This window comes from Trichechus manatus, unplaced genomic scaffold, assembly GCF_000243295.1.
Source record: "Trichechus manatus latirostris isolate Lorelei unplaced genomic scaffold, TriManLat1.0 scaffold00036, whole genome shotgun sequence".
NCBI classification, from domain to species: domain Eukaryota; kingdom Metazoa; phylum Chordata; class Mammalia; order Sirenia; family Trichechidae; genus Trichechus; species Trichechus manatus.
In genome coordinates, this window is record NW_004443972.1 from 14,735,327 (window position 1) to 14,757,079 (window position 21,753).

General features: G+C 42.2%; 2 protein-coding genes across 5 annotated transcripts in view; one reads left to right on the plus strand and one right to left on the minus strand.

The window, feature by feature from the left end:
- TANC1 (tetratricopeptide repeat, ankyrin repeat and coiled-coil containing 1) overlaps window positions 1-18,264 on the plus strand; it is a 331,867-nt gene extending 313,603 nt beyond the window's left edge. The window contains exons 21-28 of the mRNA XM_023730416.1: window positions 5,655-5,788; window positions 7,580-7,703; window positions 8,008-8,183; window positions 9,838-9,970; window positions 11,673-11,764; window positions 13,500-13,646; window positions 14,584-14,684; window positions 15,155-18,264. Coding sequence (XP_023586184.1) covers window positions 5,655-5,788; window positions 7,580-7,703; window positions 8,008-8,183; window positions 9,838-9,970; window positions 11,673-11,764; window positions 13,500-13,646; window positions 14,584-14,684; window positions 15,155-16,586 — 2,339 coding nt within the window. The 3' untranslated portion in view covers window positions 16,587-18,264. The remainder of the gene's footprint in view (window positions 1-5,654; window positions 5,789-7,579; window positions 7,704-8,007; window positions 8,184-9,837; window positions 9,971-11,672; window positions 11,765-13,499; window positions 13,647-14,583; window positions 14,685-15,154) is intronic.
- A 2,320-nt stretch (window positions 18,265-20,584) lies between these two features.
- The window catches only part of WDSUB1 (WD repeat, sterile alpha motif and U-box domain containing 1), a 65,395-nt gene continuing 64,226 nt past the window's right edge, over window positions 20,585-21,753 (minus strand). For 2 of the 4 annotated variants that reach the window (XM_023730417.1, XM_004375411.2), the window contains exon 11: window positions 20,585-21,017. In XM_023730417.1, coding sequence (XP_023586185.1) covers window positions 20,860-21,017 — 158 coding nt within the window. In that variant the 3' untranslated portion in view covers window positions 20,585-20,859. The remainder of the gene's footprint in view (window positions 21,018-21,753) is intronic. The other 2 variants (XM_023730418.1, XM_023730419.1) reach the window with 2 other exon arrangements.

Sequence of the window (21,753 nt, forward strand, 5' to 3'; positions counted from 1 at the left end):
TCCTTTGTGGTGGATTTTACTTTAAAGTCTATTTTGTCAGAGATTAATATTGCCACTCCTGCTCTGTTTTGAGTGTTGTTTGCTTGATATGTTTTTTTCCATTCTTTGAGTTTTAATTTGTTTGTGTCTTTGAGTCTAAGGTATGTCTCTTGAAGGCAGCATATAGATGGATCGTGTTTTTTTTAATCCAATCTGCCACTCTCTGTCTCTTTATTGGTGCATTTAGCCCATTTACATTCAGCATAATTATTGATAGGTATGGGTTTAGTGCTGTCATTTGGATGTCTTTTTTGTGTGTGTTTTTCACACTTCTTTGTTCCACTTAATTTTCTGTGCTGAGTCATTTTTCTTTATGTATTTTCTTTTCATCTTTGTTGTTGTTGATTTTGTGTTTGCTGAGTCTTTCTATTTTTCTCGTTTTTTATTTTGACTTGTAGGATTGTTAATTTCTTTGTGGTTACCTTAATATTTACCCCTATTTTTCTAAGTTTATACCAGTCTTTTATTTCTTTATATCACCTTGACTTCCTCTCCATTTGAAAAATCTGTGTTTACATTTTTTAAGTCCCTCTTCTTTGTTTTAATGTTGACATCTTTTACATATTGACATCTGTTTCCCTGTTTTCAGTGTTTTAGCTTTGACGTATTTTTGTGACTTCCCTATCTGGGTCCATATCTGGTTGCTCCGTCCTGTGTTCTAGTGGTGTGTTGTTATCTGATGTTAATTGATTTTCTAACCAGAGGACTCCCTTTAGTATTTCTTGTAATTTTCGTTTGGTTTTTGCAAATCCCCTAAACTTCTGTTTATCTGGAAGTGCCCTAATTTTGCCATCATATTTGAGAGACAGTTTTGCTGGATATATAAATCTTGGCTGGCAGTTTTTTTCCTTTAAGGCTTCATATATGTAACCCCATTGCCTTCTTGCCTGCCTGGTTTCTGCTTAGTAGTCTGAGCTTATTCTTATCGATTCCCCTTTGTAGATGACTTTTCGTTTATCAAAATTTATTATACCTAAGAATCACCTAGGGATCTTGTTAAAATATAGATTCTGATTCAGTATATCTGAGGTGGAAATGCAAATTCTCAGCGGGGGTTCAAACTGGTCCAAAGCCCTGATTACAGTCCCTTAGCTTTAGAAACAAGGACACTGAAGCTCACTGTCATGGACTGAATTGTGTCTCCCAAAAATGTGTGTCAACTTGGCTAGGCCATGAGTCCCAGTATTCCCAGTTGTCCTCCATTTTGTGATCTGATGTTATTATCCTATGTGTTTTAAATCCTAACCTCTATGATAATGAGGCAGGACTAGAGGAAGTTATGTTTATGAGGCAGGACACAGTCTACAGGTTGTATCTTGAGTCAGTCTCTTTTGAGACATAAAAGAATTGAACACAGAGGAGAGGGACCTCCTACCATCACGAATGAAGAGTTGGGAGCGGAGCGCTTCCTTTGGACCCAGGGTCCCTGTCCTAGACACAGGGAGATTGATGACAAGGATCTTCCCCTAAAGCCATCAGAGAGAGAAAGCCTTCCACTGGAGCTGGTGCCCTGAATTTGAACTTCTAGCCTGCTAGACTGTGAGAAAATAAGTTTCTGTTAGTTAAAACCACCCACTTGTGGTATTCTTGTTGTAGCAGTACTAGATAACTAACATACCCAGAGACCCCGTGGATTTGCCAAGGGAACTGGAAGTAAAACTGCATTTTGAGGTCTCTTGTCCAGTGTTAGGTTCCAGAGCCCTGGGGAGTTCCTCATGTCTGAGAACCACGGTGTGCAGGCTCTCTCCACCTTCTGCTAGATGCCTCTACTGAACACACACCTCAGTTGTTAGCAAATTGACTTCTTATGGGGACTATAGCTGGATTAACCAACTACCTCCTTGGAAACCTAGGAAGAACCATGCAGCACTACATGTGAAGTAATATTCTACCTTAGAGGGAAAGGAGAGAGAAACTGTGAACATATTTTAAAAGGATTTTGAAGATAATGTGTGATCAGAATTTGCTGTGCCTCATGGGAAAATATAGTTGCTTTGGATATTGGGAACTAGCAGATGCCCGCTCCCTCTGGTGCCCACAGTGGGGCCTGGGGAAGCTGGGGGTCAGAGTTCTTGATCTGTGACCTTCTCTGGTCGTTCCCGAACTCCCAAGGCTGTCAGCTGTACAAGTAAGTCAAGAGGCTTGAAATGATGGGTCAGATCAGAGTCTCTTGAAACATACTTTTCCAGGTAAATGTGGTATCATGGATTGAATTGTGTCCCCAAAAAATATGTGTCAAGTTTGCTAGGCTTTGATTTCCCAGTATTGTGTGGTTTTCCTCCATTTTGTGATCTGATGTGATTTTCCTATGTGTTGTAATTCCTAATTTCTGCCTGTGATTAATGATTAGGTTCTGTTAAAGAGGATTGGGGTGGGATGCTACACCCTTACTCAGGTCACATCCCTGATCCAGTGTTAGGGGAGTTTCCCTGCGTTGTGGCCTGCATCGCCTTTATCTCACAAGAGATTAAAAGAAGAGAGAAGTGGGCAGAGAGATAGGGACCTCATACCACCAAGAAAGAAGCACCGGGAGCAGAGTGCATCCTTTAGACCTGGGATCACTGTGCTGAAAAGCTCCTAGACCAGGGGAAGACTGATGACAAGGACCTTCCCCCAGAACCGACAGAGAAAGTCTTCCCTGGGAGCTGGCACCGTGAATTTGGACTTCTCGGCTCCTAAACTGTGAGAGAGTGAACTTCTGTTTGTTAAAGCCATCCACTGTGGTATTTCTGTTATAGCAGCGCTAGATAATTAAGGCTTCTGGTGTCCTACTTCCTGAAAACGGGCTGAAGGACAAGCAGCAAAGTGAGTGTTTGCATTGCCGCCATCTTCCTGGCCTGAGCTGTGCGTCCTTAGGTCTGCAGTGGTAGGACTGACTGGCCCACCCACTCGCTCACTCCCACGAGTCCCACCTTCTCCCTCATGTTCCCAGCTGAGAAGACCTCTGACCCTTGGGTGAGAAGGAGAGCTCAGGTGATCTGTAGGGCAGATGTGTTGCCTCTCCATGATATGTGAAAAGGTGAAGTCACCAGCCGCATTGCACTGTGTCCTTCAGGATGGTCAGTGGAGACTTTGGTCCTTGGAGGAGCTACTGTTTGTCACAGGGAGATAAGGCCCAGATGTCAGGTGTACACCTTTGTGTGTATCTGGTTCCTAGGGTTTAAACCATGGCCAGGTTGATTGGAAGTTGGAGTAGTTGCAGCTGTCTGTCCTGATAGGGGTTTGGGGAAGACAGACATACCTAGACATGCACATGGAAACATAGACTACTGAGCACTCTGCTGCCTTGATCTCAGCTGTTGAGTCCCATGGCTCCACCTGAGGTCCCCAGGAGACAGAGCTGGAGGGCAGGCCAGGGATGCCAGCTGTGCCAAACCCCACCCTCTCTGGCAGGGGCCCCTGGATGGCTGCCGCAGTGTTCTGTGTTTGAACTATGTACATATTCGTTTCTGTTTTGTTTCTTTGAATGGGTTTTAAGTTTGTGAGACTGGCCCATTTTGTTGCATTTAGCTGTGGAGCATTCATGTTCCTTGCTGTGTAGTGTCCTGTTGTTTGACTATACCACAGTTTTGATGCATTCTGTTGTTGACAGATATTTGAGTTGCTTCCAGTTTTAAATGACTATGAACTGAGCTGCTGTGAGCATTATTGTACATGTCTCTTGGTACATTTGAGCAACAGTTGCTCTACGGGGCATGCCTACAAGTGGCATTGCTGGGTTGTAGGACATGTGTGTCTTCGGCTTTACTAAACAGTGCCAGACTGTTTTCCAGAGCAGATGACCCAGTTTTCCCTCCCACTAGCAGGGTACAAGGTTCCCACTGTCCCACATCCATTTCTCAATTACTTGAGTTACTAATGAGGTTGAACACTGTGTGTGTGTTCACTGGCATTTGGATTTCACCTTTTGTGAAGGGCCTATTCCTGAGACCATTTTTATACCATGTCTCTGTCTTTCTTACTGATTTGTAGGAATACTTGATCTATCCTGAAAGCTAGAAATTTGCAGGGGCTGTATTTAAAAACAGTTGTTCCAGGCAGGCACCAGGAATAGAAGCAGAGCATCTCACTTGACTCCTCTCTTTCTTTCTGTCCCAGCGTCGTACTTGCCCTGGCCTGAGGAGTGTCTCCCACACGTCTCACCCCTTTCCTGTCCTCTTCTCCCTCTGAAGAGCTTGTCATCCTGGCCTGGAATTGTCCCTGCAATCTACTACAGGCAGTCCCCGGGTTATAAACATCCAACTTAAGTACAACCCGTAGTTACGAACCAACCCCTGTAAAGCCTATTAAAAATTCAAAGTGCTGCTTTGCGATGTGCATCCAAACGTTATTATTACTGTGTTATGTTAAAGATGTTTTAGTGTATCTTGAAGTGTTTCTTTAATGTTTTTTATGCACAGAAATGTACAATATATGCTATATACTAAGACAAACATTTGACTGATGTTAGATACGAACTGTACTTAACTGTTCCAGCTTATGTACAAATTAAACTTAAAGATGACTTAGAAATGGAACTAGTTCATAATCCAGGGACTACCTGTACTTCTCTTCCCTCTAGACAGCAATTCATACACATCACAGAGACCCCTTTTGTAACTAAGCCCCTCTTCTTACCTGCTCACTCCTCTCCCCCCAATGAAGAATCACTAACTGGGAGGGGGGAAGCATAGTTACTGATGTGTGAGGGTTTCGCAAGAACCCTGGCTCTGTATTTCTTTCCCTTTCTGTTGTTTGTTTTATCTTTAGCAAACTTCCCCATGTCTCTACCACTAGCACCCAGGCAGCTCACTGCCTGTGGGGTCACATCCAGGCTCTTCACCTGAGCATTCAAGGCCCTCTACCGTCTGATCCCCTCTTGCTTTCCTGACGCTCTTAATCTTGAATCTGGACTCCATTAAAGAGATTCTAAGCTCCATAAAGGCAGGATGATAATGATATGCGCTTAACTGCCTCAGTAACAATGTTAATTGTTGAATAAAATTAATCACTTTAAGGGCAAGAGACCAGACTGGACAATAATACTAATCTCCATGTTTTTGTTTTACTGTATTTTGGTTATCTATTACCGTGTGGGGGGCGGTGAGGAGAAGCAAAATTTAGTGGCTCATGAATCTGTGATTTGGGCAGGGCTTGGCAGGGATGGCTCACCTCTACTTGCACAGATTGAGCTGTTGCAACTTGACTGAGGTTAGAGGACACAATTCCAGAATGGCTAACTCACGCTTGGAAAGTTTGTGCTGGCTATCAACTGGGAGCTCAGCTGGGCTGTTAGCCACACCACTGGCAGGGCTTGGTTCTTTCTCCTGTGAGTCTCTCCACAGGGCTGCTTGGGCTTCCTTATAACATGGATCTGACTTCCAAGAGCAAGTGTTCCAAGAAAGTGGAAGTTGCTTATCTCTTAGGACCTGGGCTCAGAAACTGGAACAGCAGCATGTCTACTGTGTTCTGTTGGTCAAAGCTGTCACAGAGCCCCTTCCCCCTGCCTCCAGGCTTAAGAGGGGAGGAACGTAGACCTCCACCTCTCAATAGGAAGAGCTTCAAAGAATTTGTGGTCATCTTTCATCCACCACATACTAACAGAGACTCCTTCCTTTCCCCTGGCTTTCCTTTAGCTCTCACTGCTGCTGCAGGAAGAGGGAAGCTGGAGGTCTGTGAGCTGCTGCTGGAGCACGGAGCTGTCGTGTCTCGGACTAACAGGCGAGGGGTCCCACCTTTGTTTTGTGCAGCACGGCAGGGGCATTGGCAGGTACCGTGTGGGCCCCTGAATGCTTCAGAAACAATGAGTGGGGATAAATGTCACTACTGCCCATCTCCCCTGAGATCATATGTGGCCAGATCCCAGATCCCCTTAGCCCTGTCTGTCATCTTTCACATCTTGGCTTCTGCTTTTACCATCAGTCCTACTGGATAAAGGCAAACGTTTGATGGAAGAGCACACGGTCAACATACCCGTTGCCGTTGAGTCGATTCTGACTCAGAGAGACCCAGCAGGACAGAGTAGAACTGCCCCATAGGTTGTAGAACTGCCTCATAGGTTTCCAGTGAGCGACTGGTGGATTCAAACTGCCGACTTTTTGGTTAGCAGCCAATCGCTTAACCACTGTGCTACCAGGGCTCCCACAGTTAGCATATAGGCTAAGATATAAGACTGGCAATCAGGCCATAGCTGCACAGCTGCTTCATGTTAACCTGGGAGTGCCCTAAGATACTGGGGAGGGGAAGTGAGTGGGTGGACCCCATCATGAGAATAGATTCGCTGTCACATGGTTATTGTTGTTACCTTGTAATCCATTCATCTAACATACTTAGAAGAGCAGTTCTGTTACTCTGTTTCGAAGTGGAAACATTTTCCCTCTGATTTAGCCCTGTGATTCAGGTTGGTATTTACTATGGCTGACATGTTGCCTTTAATCCAAGGGAGCAGAGGATTGGTCATTTAAAAGCAGCAGTTCATTTATTCATTCATTCCTTCACTTTGTAAACCATGACCATGTACCTACCTCACAACTGACACTGGGTTACACACAGACTACAGATAAATGGATCTGACAGTATCCACTCTAGTCAAGAGTTTTCTAGACCAAAGTTACATAATGGAATGGCGTTTCTCCCCTTTCCTACTAGCTCCATTGATGGAGATACAGGACTCCCCACCAAGATTTTGACTTTTCTCCCAACATTTTCCTTTCTGTTTCCAAGAGCTTGGTTCCAGAGAGGGGTTTGCCCTATAAGTTCCCTGTCACCCTCACAGCTTCTACCTTGATACCCTTGCTAATCTCTCTCCTGGTCTCAGTGTTTCCTTAGTCATGGGGAAGTTTGGAAAGCACTTGTTAGTGCATAAAGAACAAAAAAGCAATGGGAATATGCCCCCTTCTGTTCTTGCGGGCAATAGAACAAACACTGTGGCAGAGAACTTTGGACAGTGCCCTTGAAGAAAGCAGTGCTCACGGGGTGGTGGTTATATGAGATGTCTCTCTGGGTTTTTTTTGTTTTTGTTTTTTCCTCCAACTTTAGCGCCATGTTCTGTTTAAAGGCATTCCCCTGAGGCTGAGAATCTCCTTTAGGAAACTTCGCTAAAAATTGCCCTCTGTAAAGCTCAAGCCATCCTCCGAGCCCTGAATCTTATAAAAGCAGATTGCGTAGGGGTGGAGTGCCACCCCCTGCCCCATGCCCTTATCCCACACTTCCTTAGCTTCATCTCCAGCCTGGGACCCAAATGACCCTTGCTTGATTCCCCCATGCCCCCGCCCCGGCCCCAGTTATGCTTCCCATATCCCCGAGTGGGGCTGTGCTGTCATTAACCTGATTGTGGTCACCATTTCCTTCCAAGATGACTTTTCCTGCCTGGTGTGTGCATGTTTTGTAGACCTAGTAATAAACTGGGCCATGAAAATAAAAAGCAGGTGTATGGAAAAAGATGCTGTTCACAAGAAGACAAAGAAGAGGGTTGTTTTGCTGCTTTTAAAGGCAGAGAAACCCAACGGGGTGCAGAGCACGGTTTGGAATGTAGTGGGAAGGTTGTGACTCTTTCTTTCAGATTGTGAGATTGCTCCTGGAGTGCGGCTGTGACGTGAACCTGAGTGACAAGCAGGGACGGACGCCCCTCATGGTGGCTGCGTGTGAAGGGCACTTGAGCACCGTGGAATTTCTCCTTTCAAAAGGTAGCCACACATCAGCCCTGCCTGTGTTTCTTTTGGATGGATGAAGAAAAGAGTTTTGGCAGTCCCGTTAAGTACTTTCTGATTCACATTTTTAAAATCTCTTTGTCGTGGGAATTTTTGAACATGCACAAAAGTAGGCTAGGTAGTGAACCCCCACGTACCCATTATTCAGCTTCAACCATGGTGATCAATTTTTTGTTTTGTTTTTTGTCAGCCGGCTTCAGATTTCAGTGATTGATTGACACACTGTTCAGGCCAGGTATTTGCGGGTGTGAAATGGTTTGTGGATGGGCTTTTCTTTCAGGTGCTGCCCTTTCTTCTCTGGACAAAGAGGGTCTGTCCGCATTAAGCTGGGCTTGTCTGAAAGGTCATAGGACAGTGGTCCAGTATCTAGTCGAAGAAGGAGCCTCAATTGACCAGACAGACAAGAACGGCCGCACTCCCTTGGACCTCGCAGCCTTCTATGGGGATGCAGAGACAGTAAGTGCCGACAGATGTTCACCTTCCTCCAACTGCACGCCCAGGGCCAGCGTCACAAACACTTCCCAAGAACTGGACAATTTCCCAAGTGTGTGTGAGGTGTGCTTAAGTGTGGTCACTGTGTTTGTGTGTTGTGGGGGACCTCTCGTTTTCCACTCATTCCATGACACACAGCCTATTCCAGGACTGTAGTAAAGATTTTAACAGGCTCTTAAAATTTTAAAAGCCGTGATTCTAAACTGCATATGCAACAGAAATGTATATGTGAATATGTAAACATGTGAGCATATGTGGTTTTATTTTATCATAGTAATCTGTATAAGTAAAATACTGTATAGATCACTTAAAAATCACTCTCATATATGAGAAATAATCAAATAGTTGGTTTGCTTTTAAAGCAGTTGGCAGTGTCAATACATGATATAAAATGCTTCAGGGACCATCTTTATCTCTTTACCAAATGCCCAAGTCTAATCAATGTGTGAAGAGGTAAAACCTTAATAAACGAAGAACTACATAATGTCTTCCAGGGCAGAAACATGTCTTTGTCATGCTCCACATCCCAGGAGCCCAGGAGGTGCTAGAGAAATACTGTTACTTGAGAGTTTGCATTGTTGAATAGTTCACTATGTCTGATATGTGGAATAGCTAAGGAGGCAAGTACTGTGCTACTGGGAGCTGTGACCCTTGGAGAAAAAGCTGTGCCCCTGCATATCTGGGCCTTGGTGCTTTCACAGGCCCTGGTGCTAGAGTTAAATGGTATCAGTTTCCTATACCTTGTCTACTGTACTTCATGTTGATTTGCAGAAACAGATATTTAATTAAATCTCACATACCCACACACTTTTGTTTTTCAGCTTATCCTGTCTTGCCACATTCCGTAGTTTGCCACCATTAGGGCAGAATGAAGGAGCTTAGCATTCTAGTGTCACTTTGGAATAGCTGATGGACTGATAGAAAGCATGTCCTATCATATGCATGTAAAAATCTAAACTGGCTGCATTTTAGGTTGAGCATTTTGAGTGGTCAAAGTGGTCAATGTCCAAATGACAGCTACTTTATCAGTTTTTGTACCATGGCCTCAAACTTGCCATCTTTATGGTCCCAATATTCTTTAGCTTTTTTTCCCTAAGCCTTACAGTGAATTTTGCTCAGGTCTTTCTGGTCCCAAGCTGGTAATCTTTGCAGCTTGCTATTCCCAGGTTGTATTGATCTGAATGTTTCTAAAGTGCCTATTGCTGTATAGCCTGCCAGCACGTTGGAGCTGATTCCAGAATCTACCTCCTAATTAACTGAGATGAACAGGTGACTGGTCTCATCTTTGTGGTCTGGGAAATGGTGGGGAGACAGACAGATGGACAGGTCATGCAGATGTGCACACGCATGTGTGGTATGTGAGTGCATACAGCTGCCTCTTTTCCCGTTTTCCTCATCACTGATACCACAGTCACTTTTACAGAGTGGGTTTTAGCTATGGATTCCAGCTCTTCTTTTCTGTTTTGTGTCACCTTCATTTCCATTCCAGGATCACTAATGGCTAGAGGCTTCTAAAATAAGAGTAGAGCTGGCTGCCAACCCCTGGGCCAAAGGCCGAGGGGGCACTGCAGTACTCCTGCCCTGCACTGCCGCTCAGGGCTTCTGTCTCCCCCTGTAGGTGCTGTACCTGGTGGAGAAGGGTGCCGTGATTGAGCACGTGGACCACAGCGGCATGCGGCCCCTGGACAGAGCCATTGGTTGTCGAAACACGTCCGTAGTGGTGACACTACTGAGAAAAGGAGCCAAATTAGGTCAGTGGAGGCCAGCTTAGTTCAGCAGGGAGAGGGAGGTTAGCTTCAGATGTTACAGTACATGAGGGACCGTAAATACCTGCCCCAGGTTAAGAGGTAAATGCCAACTGTTCGGACTTTTTTTTTTTTCTCTAAGGCTCATTTAACCACAGTCATCCTAAATAAGTAATTCATAATATTATTGATGATGTGGGTAGAATGAGTAACCAGTTGCCCCAAGTCTATTCCGACTCATGGTGACCCCATGTGTGTCAGAATAGAATTGCACTCCATAGGATTTTCAATGACTGATTTTTTTTGGAAACAGATCACCAGGCCTTTCTTCCAAAGTGCCTCTGAGTGGACTTGAACTGCCAACCTTTTGTTTAGCAGCTGAGCACGTTCATAGTTTGTACCACCCAGGGATTCTATGGGGGTAGAAAGCAGAGGCTAATGTTGAAGGGAGTCTAGAGCTGCAGGGTGTTAGGAATGCACACCCTGGAACAATTAAACTCGACTCTGTGGGGTGGGACCCGAGCATCAGTAGTTATTAAAGTCCACTGGGTGATACTAACGAGCTAAGGTTGCGATCCACTGTTCTAGAGTCATCATCGTGAGCTGAGTAGGCAAATTGCAACCCCAGCACAGTTTATACAAGGGAAAGAAAGGTCATATGATCTAATGGAGACAAGATGGGGTTACTTGAGGATAATGTATGTGGGGCTTCTGAGTATGGAGAGCCCCTTCTTTGTGGCTGGTTGGAGCATAAACCACCATTCAGAATGTGTTGAGGAACGAGCAACTAGAGAGTCACTGTTCTGGTTTGAAATGCAAGACGTTTGACCACAATAGTTCTGGGAAGGGGACTGTGATGAAGAGGATGATATTAGCTAATATTATTGAGCAGTAACAGTGTCTGGAACTATCCTGAGCATGTTCACATATTAACTTATTTAATGCTTACCCCAACCCCGTAAGTAGTAGTGATGATATTGTCATTTTACAGAGGAGAAAACCAAGGCACAGAGAAGTTAAATGGTTTCCCCAAAGTCATATAGTTAGTAAGTGGCAGAGTCAGGGTCTTAACTAAAGCGGTCTGACTACTGAGTCCATGCTGTTAAACACTACCCCACACAGTGTCCCAAGGATTGAGCAGAAGCCGTGATGTAGGCTAGGAGAGAGGAGGTGGACATGGACATGAGCAAGGAGGCCTAGAGCCTGAGCAGTGGGAAGAGAGCCTAAGAGCCAGAGCTAAGAAATCTCAAGAGTAGATTTTAATGGTAGAACGCAAAAAGATGCTAAGAACACACAACTCCTTTTGCTGTTGGTGATAATGGGTACTGCAAGAAGCTAATGAGATTATTTCGAAGTTTTATTTAATTGATTTCCCCCAAAATCCCCATTTGCAGGAATGGGTTATGGCTGCTGTGATCGTGCCTTAGATTCCCAAGACTTTATTTATTTGAAGGACAGCAATGGATCTATGCCAGGCACTGTTCCCTCTGGTTCAGCATAAGACAGATTAGAAGCTAAAACGTCTCACAGGTGTCCTGCCCTCTTCCTTCATTATATTGTCTGGAAGCCGGAGAACTGCAAAAACAGTAGTCCTCTGCAGCTGGGTTCTCTGCTGTTGTCATGCTTAGCTTTGGTGGGGCCCCAGAAGAATTGAACTCCTTCTCTCCAAGACCTATGAAGTGCCTCTGAATGCATGTTTATTTTGCAGGAAATGCTGCTTGGGCGATGGCCACTTCCAAACCTGATATTTTGATTATACTTCTACAGAAATTAATGGAGGAAGGAAATGTGATGTACAAAGTAAGTGGTATCGCCCTTTTCTAGGGCTTTGTGACTGTGAGCAACTTATTAGCTTGGTATACAAAGGACATAGCTGTGCTTTTGCAAAGAATACATGTAACTTAGTTTTAAGAGAAGTTCCTTAATGGATGCTAACCTGGCCTTGTGTCCAGGGTTTGTTTACTTAAAGGTAATCTTAAGTATACTATCTTAAAGGTAAAAAGCACTTCTCTTTGTTTGAGGACCGTTATCTCTGATATAATCCTTGAGGCTGTAACTGTGACCTACTGAATGAAATCACGCCATCAAGGCAGAGTCACCTCTAGTTTGATTGGTGCATCACACAGATTTCTTAGCCTTTCATGTTTCCTCTGACAACATTCAGAGTACAGCTTTGTGGCACGTGGTGATGAGACACTTGGGAAAGAGAACATCCAGAAGACATTTCCAGAAGAAAAAAACATTAAGTATCTATAAACTTCTGGAATTTCTAGAGATGTTTTCACTTAGACAGTCAAGTAAATACATGATACTCAGTTACTCAGGAGACTGAGCTAGTTTTGCTTTGTTTCTCTCATTTTCCTTGGGAAATGGAAATACGATTTACAGATCAATTAACTTTAAACTTTTCAAAATAAGACACCAATTAGATCAGAGGTCAGCAAACTCTTTCTGTAAACAACCAGATAGTAAGTATCTTAGGCCACATAGCGTCTCTATCACAACTGCTCAGCCCTGTCATTGTGGCACAAAGCAGCCACAGATAATACATACATAAATGAATGGGTGTGGCTATGTTCCAGTTAGACTTTATTTACGGGAACACGCCGTGGACCAGAACTGGCTATGTGGGCCGTAGTCTGCCAACTCCTGTTTAGATAGATGCTTAGGCTATTTACATAGATGACACTTGATCCAGGTCAGTGGTTAGAATTAAAACTAGATCATGGTGGGGAAAACCCCAAACTAAGTCCTGACCATTTTAGACCTTTCCTCTGTGTAGCTGCTGTACTTGCTATGTTTTAGGCCTCCCCCCCACTTTTTTTTTTAATAATAACAAATAAATAGGCATATAGCATGACCCAGCAGGGTTCCTGACTTGGAATTGGTTTGAAATTGAGTTCAGTGTGTGTGTTGTTGTGTCTTTGAAGTTGTTTTAATATGAATTTTGGTAGGCAATTATGTCAGAAATATTAAGCCATTTTCATTCCTGCTGTGTGATGGAACTGACTGAGCAAATGGATTTCTTTAGCCTTGAAAATGTGTGGGGCTGTTCTGGTTTTTAAAGCCAGAGCTTTAGCTCCTCCTAAAATAGAAATTACTATTCTACAGCAAGCTCTAGGTTTATCCTCAAGACTCTACTTGCCTTAGAAACTGCATCATTTTTTAATCTGATTTCTTTCACACTTAGCATTAAATTATCTTTAGATGAGAGATCATTCATGAAATAATTTTCAAAAAATATATAACCAGAGAAGATAAGTTGCTGCATTAAGACAGATATCAGTTTGGCAATTTACAAACACCTTCTTGTAAAACCATCTCACTTGTTACTGTGTGTAACATGTTGTAGATGCATGTGAGGACAAGTGTGAGAGTGTACCAGTTCTTAGGCTAGCACTTACTCATGTGGATACTTCCAGTATGCTGTAATGGCTTTGTGTGTGGGAATAACCTCCCAGGGTCCTCAGGGGGTGGAGCTTACTCATCCTGGAGCCTCTGAAAAAGGATAAGGTTCTGTGATTTTGAATCCTAGAAAGGGAAGATGAAAGAAGCAGCCCAGAGGTACCAGTATGCCTTAAGGAAGTTTCCTCGAGAAGGATTCGGAGAGGACATGAGACCATTCAATGAATTAAGAGTCTCCCTGTATCTCAATTTGTCTCGCTGCCGAAGAAAAACAAATGTAAGCAGTGCCCCATCTTTCCATCCCAGTCCTTTAGCAATAGAATGTTTTCTTGGTGGTGAATGCCAGCCCTCCCACAGATCGAATCATGTGGCCTCTCATTTGTTTGCACATTTATATGAACGTGGCATATCGGAAGCTGCTTCTCTTGGAAGATCATCGTTTGATCATTGTCAGTAGCCACGTCTCAAGATGTTGAAAGAATGCGCTTAGGTATCGTTTCCTCTGCCTCAATGATGAGAAGTAAATGCAAACTATTCCTCTACCCGCTCCTAATCCTATAGTGCCAGCATTGTCATGAGTTGACCGTCCCCAGATTGAGAAGAAAAGGGCATCATTAATGACTGTTATAAACTGTCTTGTGTTTATGTTCGCTCAGAGGATATGCCAGTGACTAGTTAATATAGATTTGTCTCAGTACTCCTTCCTCCCTCCCTTCTTTCTTACTGTCCTTTTCCCCCTCCTCCTCCTCCCCTCTCTCTTCATTATCTTCCTCCTCCTCCACCTCCTTTTACTTCACCCTCCCACCACCAAATCTATTGGTCTGTCTGTGTTGGTCCCAACATATTCTGCCTTCTTTCCTATTCCAGTGGGTGAAGCACCTGTGCTCCTCCCTGAGGCTAACCCTCCACTGGTGTGCTAGATTCCATCCCCTCTTGCCCTCTGGTGGACTGCTGTTATCACCATTCTTTCTCTTCTCAATCATCCATTTTTGTTTCTCTACTGGATCCTTCTCTTAAGAATCTTAATGAGCTGTAATTCTCTCTTATCTTTAAACGAAAAAAACAAAAACCCCAAAAGACTGAACTTGCCCCTTCACCCTTCTCCAGTTATGTCCCAAGTGTCTGCTGCCCTTTAGAACAAAATGCCTGTTAAAAAACTCTATGATCATGTTTCAGTACGTCTTTTAACTCATGTATTTAAATACTGACACCAGGACTTTGGCATGGCAGAAGAATTCGCGTCCAAGGCTCTTGAATTGAAACCCAAGTCCTATGAAGCCTATTATGCCAGGGCAAGAGCCAAAAGAAATAGCAGGTACTGATAACTATTCCTCTTCCCCACTCAGTTGAGACTTATTGCAACATAAAATGCCTAAATTAGTCTATATTATCAGTGAAAGTGCCAACTAGAGACATTAAGAGGAGGTGGAGGGGAAGGGGAGAGTTGTCTAAGAATTTTGAGCTAGAGGGGAACACAGTGAGGGGATGGTGAAGATAATGGACGAGGATTCTGAGGCCAGTGATATATGTGTATAAAGAGCCCAGTGCTCTTTGTGGAGGGAGCAGGGGCAACCAGATGTGAGTCACTCAGACCTGGGTTAGAATTCAACAGTGCCACTTAGGCTGAGTGGCTCCAGGCTAGTTAAATGGGTCCTGGCTCTACGGGAAGTGTTCGTAAGTCCCTCAGTTACCTTCCCTCTCCTGTTAGCACAGTTATTTTATGAATAGTTGCCATCAAAGCATGTTCGTACATGACTTGTAATTACTCTTTGTTTTAATATAAAGGCAATTTGTGGCAGCTCTGGCTGATTTGCGGGAAGCTGTGAAACTGTGTCCCACCAATCAGGAAATCAGGAGGCTTCTGGCCCGTGTAGAAGAGGAGTGCAAGCAGCTCCAGAGGAGCCAGCAGCTAAAACAGCAGTGCCCCCCACCAGCCCCACCCAATGATTCAGATAATGAAGAGGATGCCTCTGCCCCAGGATTAAACGACCACTTTCATCTTGAAGAGGCCAAAGAGGAAGAAACTTCTCCACAGGAAGAATCCACTTCCCTGACTCCAAGGCCCCAGCCATCCTCATCTGTCCCCTCCCCATATATCCGAACCCTTCAAGAAGGCCTACAGTCCAAAGTAAGGCCCACATCACCACAGAATAGGCCAGCAATCAGCAAGCCCCTGAGGGAGCCTGTCGCTCAGCCAGGGTTGATTATGCAACCCACCAAACAAGCACAGATAGTGAAAACCAACCAGCATCTGGGTTCTGGACAGTCTGGCATAAGAAATGGGAGCACAAAAATTCAGGTCCCTTCTCAGAATCCTCCCCCAAGTCCCATGCCGGGTAGAATCCCTGCAACTCCTGCTGGTAACAAAACCCAGCATTTAGAGGGAACAAGTACTTTCACTGTGGGAGCCAGCTCTGGCCCTTTTGGGGATAGGCTAGGCCCTGGCCACAATGTCCAGCTGCAGCGCAACGAGAGTGGTACCGCGTACCCTTTGCCAAGCAAGATAAAAACTGCAGAGAGGCTTCTGTCTCATGCCTCTGTGGCCGTGGATGTAGCCCCTCCAAACCAAGGCGGGCCAGCGAGCTGCAGTGACATGCGACACCCAGCTTCCCTCGCCAGTTCAGGCTCTTCTGGTTCTCCATCTAGCAGCATAAAGATGTCAAGTTCAACCAGTAGTCTGACTTCAAGCAGCAGCTTTTCAGATGGGTTCAAGGTGCAAGGACCAGATACTCGAATTAAAGACAAGGTTGTTAGCCAGGTTCAGAGCGGTACAGGTGAGCACAGACCACGGAATACTCCGTTCATGGGCATCATGGATAAGACTGCAAGGTTCCAGCAGCAGAGCAATCCTCCAAACCGCACCTGGCACTGTCAAGTGGCAGAGGGGCTACTGACAAACACATCTTCTGCAGCTGGCCTGCAGTCCACAAACTCTGAGAAGCTCTCTCGCAAACAAGTAGGGGGGTATAATAAAGCCAAAATCTGTTCTGCTTCTACCGTTGGTGGAAGTGTCCACAATGGGGCACAGGTGAAGGAACTAGAAGAAAAGAAGTGCCAAATTCCAGTCCACTGTCAAGATAGCAGGGTAACTAAGACTGTTTCTCATCTGTATCAAGAAAGTATCTCTAAACAGCAGCCTCCTATCAGCAGTGAAGCCCACAGGAGTCACCTCACTTCAGCAAAACCAAAGAGATCATTCATAGAGTCAAATGTGTAAGCCTTAAGAGGGATTCATTTACAAAATTTGGAAAACTGTGTGTTGGCTTCTGGTGGTAAATAATAATTAAATGGTTTTTTATCAGGAAAATTTAATTTTTAGCCATTTTTTTTTCCCTTTGGGGTGGATCTGATACCACTGATATACTGAAAATATGGGATAAAATGTCTTTAATAGCCACAAGTCACCATAGATAAGAATGCTAACCAGAATCAAAAAGATTAGTATCAACTACAATTATCTATGCCTATCAAGTTAAAAACTAAAGATAGCCAAGAAGACATTAACTCATGCTTTTCTCTTATGAAACTATTTGGTTTTTATCACTCTCCTCTTAGCTTCACTATGTGGTAAAATAATATTTACTTACAGAATATAAATATCTATTGCTAAGGAATGATAGGTTTAGCTCATAACTTACAGATGATGTCTTCTGGAAAGCGTGGAATTTTTAGGTTACAGTTCCATTGAGTTAAAAATCCCAATATATATTTGAATTAAGACCGGATTTCCAGCTGAATATAAGTGACTATAAAAGTAATATAGCTTGTATTTTTCTTTTTAAAGCAAAATATGAGAATACCCAAATATTTTTCCTTACATAGCAGTTCTCTTGAGGATTAAACACTAATTTCAGTGTTGTGGTTGTTATTCAAAATATTTTTATAGCACCTTTTTGGAAATATATTCATCCCTTAAGGTGTTTTTGATATTTGGAAACAGTGTAAGACATTTGGAATCAAGACTGGATTTGGTGGTCAAGTTGGATTTGGACAAAATACTAAGTCCAGCAATTCTTAGTGGCACTTGTAAGTTAGCTCTCAACTGGTTCCAAAACTACTTTTCACAATGATAACACTCCTGGAACAAGCCTTGCAACGTCTTTTAAGGGTGATATTTAATTTGGATACTTGAGGTATGCTTGGTTGTTACTTTTGTTGTACCATCTCATTACTTTATAGTCACATGTTGTACATATTAAATAACCAAGTTTTATTCTGACTTGTAAATATAACTGTTTCAAAGTAGTTAATCTAAAAAAAAAAAAAAAATCCAGTCTTATATTTGCATGTTGTTTGTAAGCTTCATCCATCCATGCTGGTTATTGCACTGAAAATATATTATTACAGCATGTTAACAGTATACCAGTAACGGCACTTTATTGCATTTATATGAACACCTTTGAGGTGCTACTTAAGTCCCAGCTCTGATGTATTATTCATTTGTAAAGATAAGGTACAGGAATGAACCTTGGCTTAAAGGTATTTTTATATGAAAATGGTGTGTTATTGGAGAATGTTAAGATGCTAGTTTGAGAGATGAGAGTGTACTTGTTTTATACGTTGAGATGTGAGATTTATTTTCTAGAGTTGGGGAGAAGGAAGTTCTATATTTACAGAATGTTTTGAAAATGAATAGTTGTAACGAAGTTCCTGGGAGTATCATTAGTGTTTTGTACAAGTAGGAATCTTCTGGTGTCATTCTTCAACATTTGTTCCTGAGTGTGTACAGTGTACTTTGTACAAACAGCTTTATCATTTTCTATAAGCTTTCCATGAGTTCTGCATATAACTACTATGGCTTATTTATTTAGTATTCGTGAAAGTCTTCTTTTGTTATGTAGTTTTTCTGCACAACTACTGTACTTTTCCATATGGAATAAAGACTGTTAATAGAATTTGTTTTGCATTAAATGAAACAATGGGTAAAGCAGCGAATACCCTGATAGAACCATCTGCTTTGCTTTAATTCTGAGTGATCCTGTTACCCTAAAGAAAACAGTGAAATGCGTATTTTTATAGTAATACTACCAGATGACTACGTCATGTTATTATATAATAATTTCGGGACAAGGGTGACAGTGTTTGGAAATTCCAAAACAGTCAAAGGTCAAATTAATCTTTTTGTCTGAAACAAGTTTTTCATGAAGAAAGGCAATCTATACTTTTTTAAAATCTGTTCCAAGAAATTCTGGAGTTTGTTTTTGCAACTCTCAAACACTTTGTCAATATACTGAACTCAGTGTTAATATGACAGGTTACTCTTTAGCACATTTTTATGTTTCAGCTAAAAGTGTGTATTTGTCTTTATACCAACATATTTCAGTTTCAAAGAATTGTGCTCAACTACTAACCTAAAGGCTGGCAGTTCAAACCTATCCAGCAGCGCTATGGAGGGAAGGCCTGGCGATGTGCTTCCATGAAGATTACAGCCAAGAAAATCCTTTGGAGCAGTTCTACTCTTTGGGGTCACCATGAGTTGGAATCAACTTGACAGCAGTGGGTTTGGTTTTATGAATGAGAGTGAGCATTAAACTATGTTGTATTGGGATAAAATTCTGATTTAGAATCTTAGGTCTAAGTATTCCCTAATACTGGGGAAAAAAAAAAAAAAAACCATTGCCATTGAGTTGATTCTGACTCATAGTGACCATACAGGACAGAGTAGAACTGCCCCATAGGATTTCGAAGGCCATAATCTTTATGGGGAGGCTTGATGGTGCAGTGGTTAAGAGCTCAGCTGCTAACCAGAAGGTTAGCAGTTCGAATCCACCAGCTGCTCCTTGGAAACCCTATGGGGCAGTTCTACTCTGTCCTGTAGGGTTGCTATGAGTTTGGAATCGACTCGATGACAACTGGTTTTTGTTTTTTGTTTTTAATCTTTATGGAAGCAGATTGCCACGTCTTTCTCCTGCAGAGCAGCTGGGGGGTTTGAACTGCCAAGCTTTCGGTTAGCAGCCAAGCGCTTAACCAGCTGCCACACCACGGCTCCTTTTCACTGATACTACTTCAGGTTATTGTCTGGTTACTACTATTACTAGCAAAGCTGTAAGGAAAATATTTTCAATCCTTCTTTAAAGCTATACATTTACAGGTTAAATATATAAAAAAAAAAACTCAGCAGGAAGGGAAAAAGTGTTGGTGGCTAATAGTTAATTTTTGTCATTAGATGACTCTTCCTCAGACACAACCGGTATGACGATTAGAATTTATTACGCACTAAATTATGATTTTGATATATTCTTAGTAAAGGTATTTTCTCCAATGACGGGCTTTATAAATTAAAAAAAAAACTTGTTAGAATTATGTTAGCATTCTTTCTCCATGGAACACAATAGAAAAATACTTTCTACAACAGTGATTTTTAACTTTTTTTGTCCTCATAAGAATGTGACATACATGTGTAGCCTGAAAAACAGTTTCTGTTCTTGAATCACAGGCTGGGAATGTTAGGTGTAACACAAAGGAAATTAAGTTCAATAATACATTACATTGACAAATTGTAAATTGTATTTGGAGATTTCTGTGGTAGCTATGCTTTCCATCTTTCTGCTCTAAGTTTACTAACTATAGGAAAAGGCTGACTAAATATTTACAATGCTACTTCCCTTTTATTTCTGAGGAAGGCAACTATAGGGAGGAAGGCTTTAAGGATCCTAAGGTTTGACAAGTTTAGATTTACTAAGTGATACGTATTCAACAAATGTGTGAGCACCCATTCTGTGCTGGGTGCTGCATTAGACCATGGGTGACCAGGTACAGTGAGCCTTGGTCCCTCCATCCTTTAGTTCTAACAGACTTTCACATTATTAGTGTCTATTACGGTAAATTATGGAGGGTATGTTAGAAGTCAGTACAACCTCAGTTTCCTAACTTGAAGTTCTCTTCCAAGTGAACGCTTGTCAGGGTGTTGTATTAGGTTACTGTATATAAATGCTTTTGTACAGTCTCTAGCTTTGGGTAATACATGAGAACTTTAAGAATTCTATAAAGGAGGGTAGTTTGCCACTTCATCTAGTTCAGCAAAGTTAACCTAACTTATGCATGATCATTTATTCCATATAATTTGTACCTAGGGATAGATAAAGGGGAAAAAAAAAAAAAATACCACCATGCAAATTTGTTTCTTAAACAACTCTACAATTATTTTGCTACAAATTAGATTCTCTTTAGAAGGATTCCAAGGAGTTATCAAATTAATGTCTTACTAACTCTGTAAGATTATTACAATCTTTGGTTGTAATGGGATACAACAACTTGTATCTAACGAGTAAGTCTGGGCATTAAAATTTAAAGTCAAAGTATAACTTTATTTCTATACAGCTTATGGACTTTTTCCACTAGTACAGAATGAAAATTGGTAACAGTTTTTATACTTAAAAATATTACCTCCTTCTGTTTTGCTCTTTTAATAATATCTGATTAATATTTACCTTTAAATTTGTTCAAATGAGATCATGGAAAAATATAAACAGTATAATGTGTAAACAATTTTATTTTTGATGTGTCTCTAGCCACCGATCAATGGCCATTTTCAGAGTCCTATTTGGTGTAAGTACCACTGAAGGAAGAATAAGATTTGTCATAGGACTTGTACGTTTCTTTTTACCGATCCAGTTTTCTATTGCTTCCTTTTCATATGAATAGCCATCTAAAAAAAAAAAAAAAAAGCCACACAGATTATGAGATGTAGGAAAGAAAAGTTTGAGTATAAAAACTTCATTGGCAAGGCCTGTATTGTGCTTTAAAGTGGCACTGTCTTGTACCCCTCCCCACCTAAAAAAAAAAAAACCCACTGCTACTGAATCAATGCTGACTCATAGTGATCCTACAGGACAGCAGAACTGCCCCATAAGGTTTCCAAAGCTGTAAATCTTTATGGAAGCAAGCTGCAACATCTTTGTCCCACTAAGCAGCTGGTGGTTTCAAACTGCCGACCTTTTGGTTAACAACCAAGCTAGCCACTGCACCACCAGGGCTCCTCTGTCTTTGTACCAGTACTACCAAAACAGCCCACAATAGCTGAAATTCTACCATTTGAGACACATTAAGATTGGATTGTGCCTTGTGAAACACAAATTACCTAGAACAATGTCACTATAAAACTCTTAATGCTGTATGCATTTCCTTTTGAACACTACAGTGGAGACCAGGACCCTGTCAAAAATTTAGATGTAGTGGAGGGAAAGAAAGGAAGAGAGCTGGGTAGAGAGATACTGAAGATAAACTGGTTCTTTAATAGCTGTTAGAGGGGGAAAAAAAGCCTTAGGAATCACTTAGCAAAACTTTGCAACACTTATATAAAAGAGAAACAGATACTGAGGGATTATAGAACTTGCCCAAGTGAGGACTTCATTATGGTAAAGGGCTTTATGATTGGGGGGGGG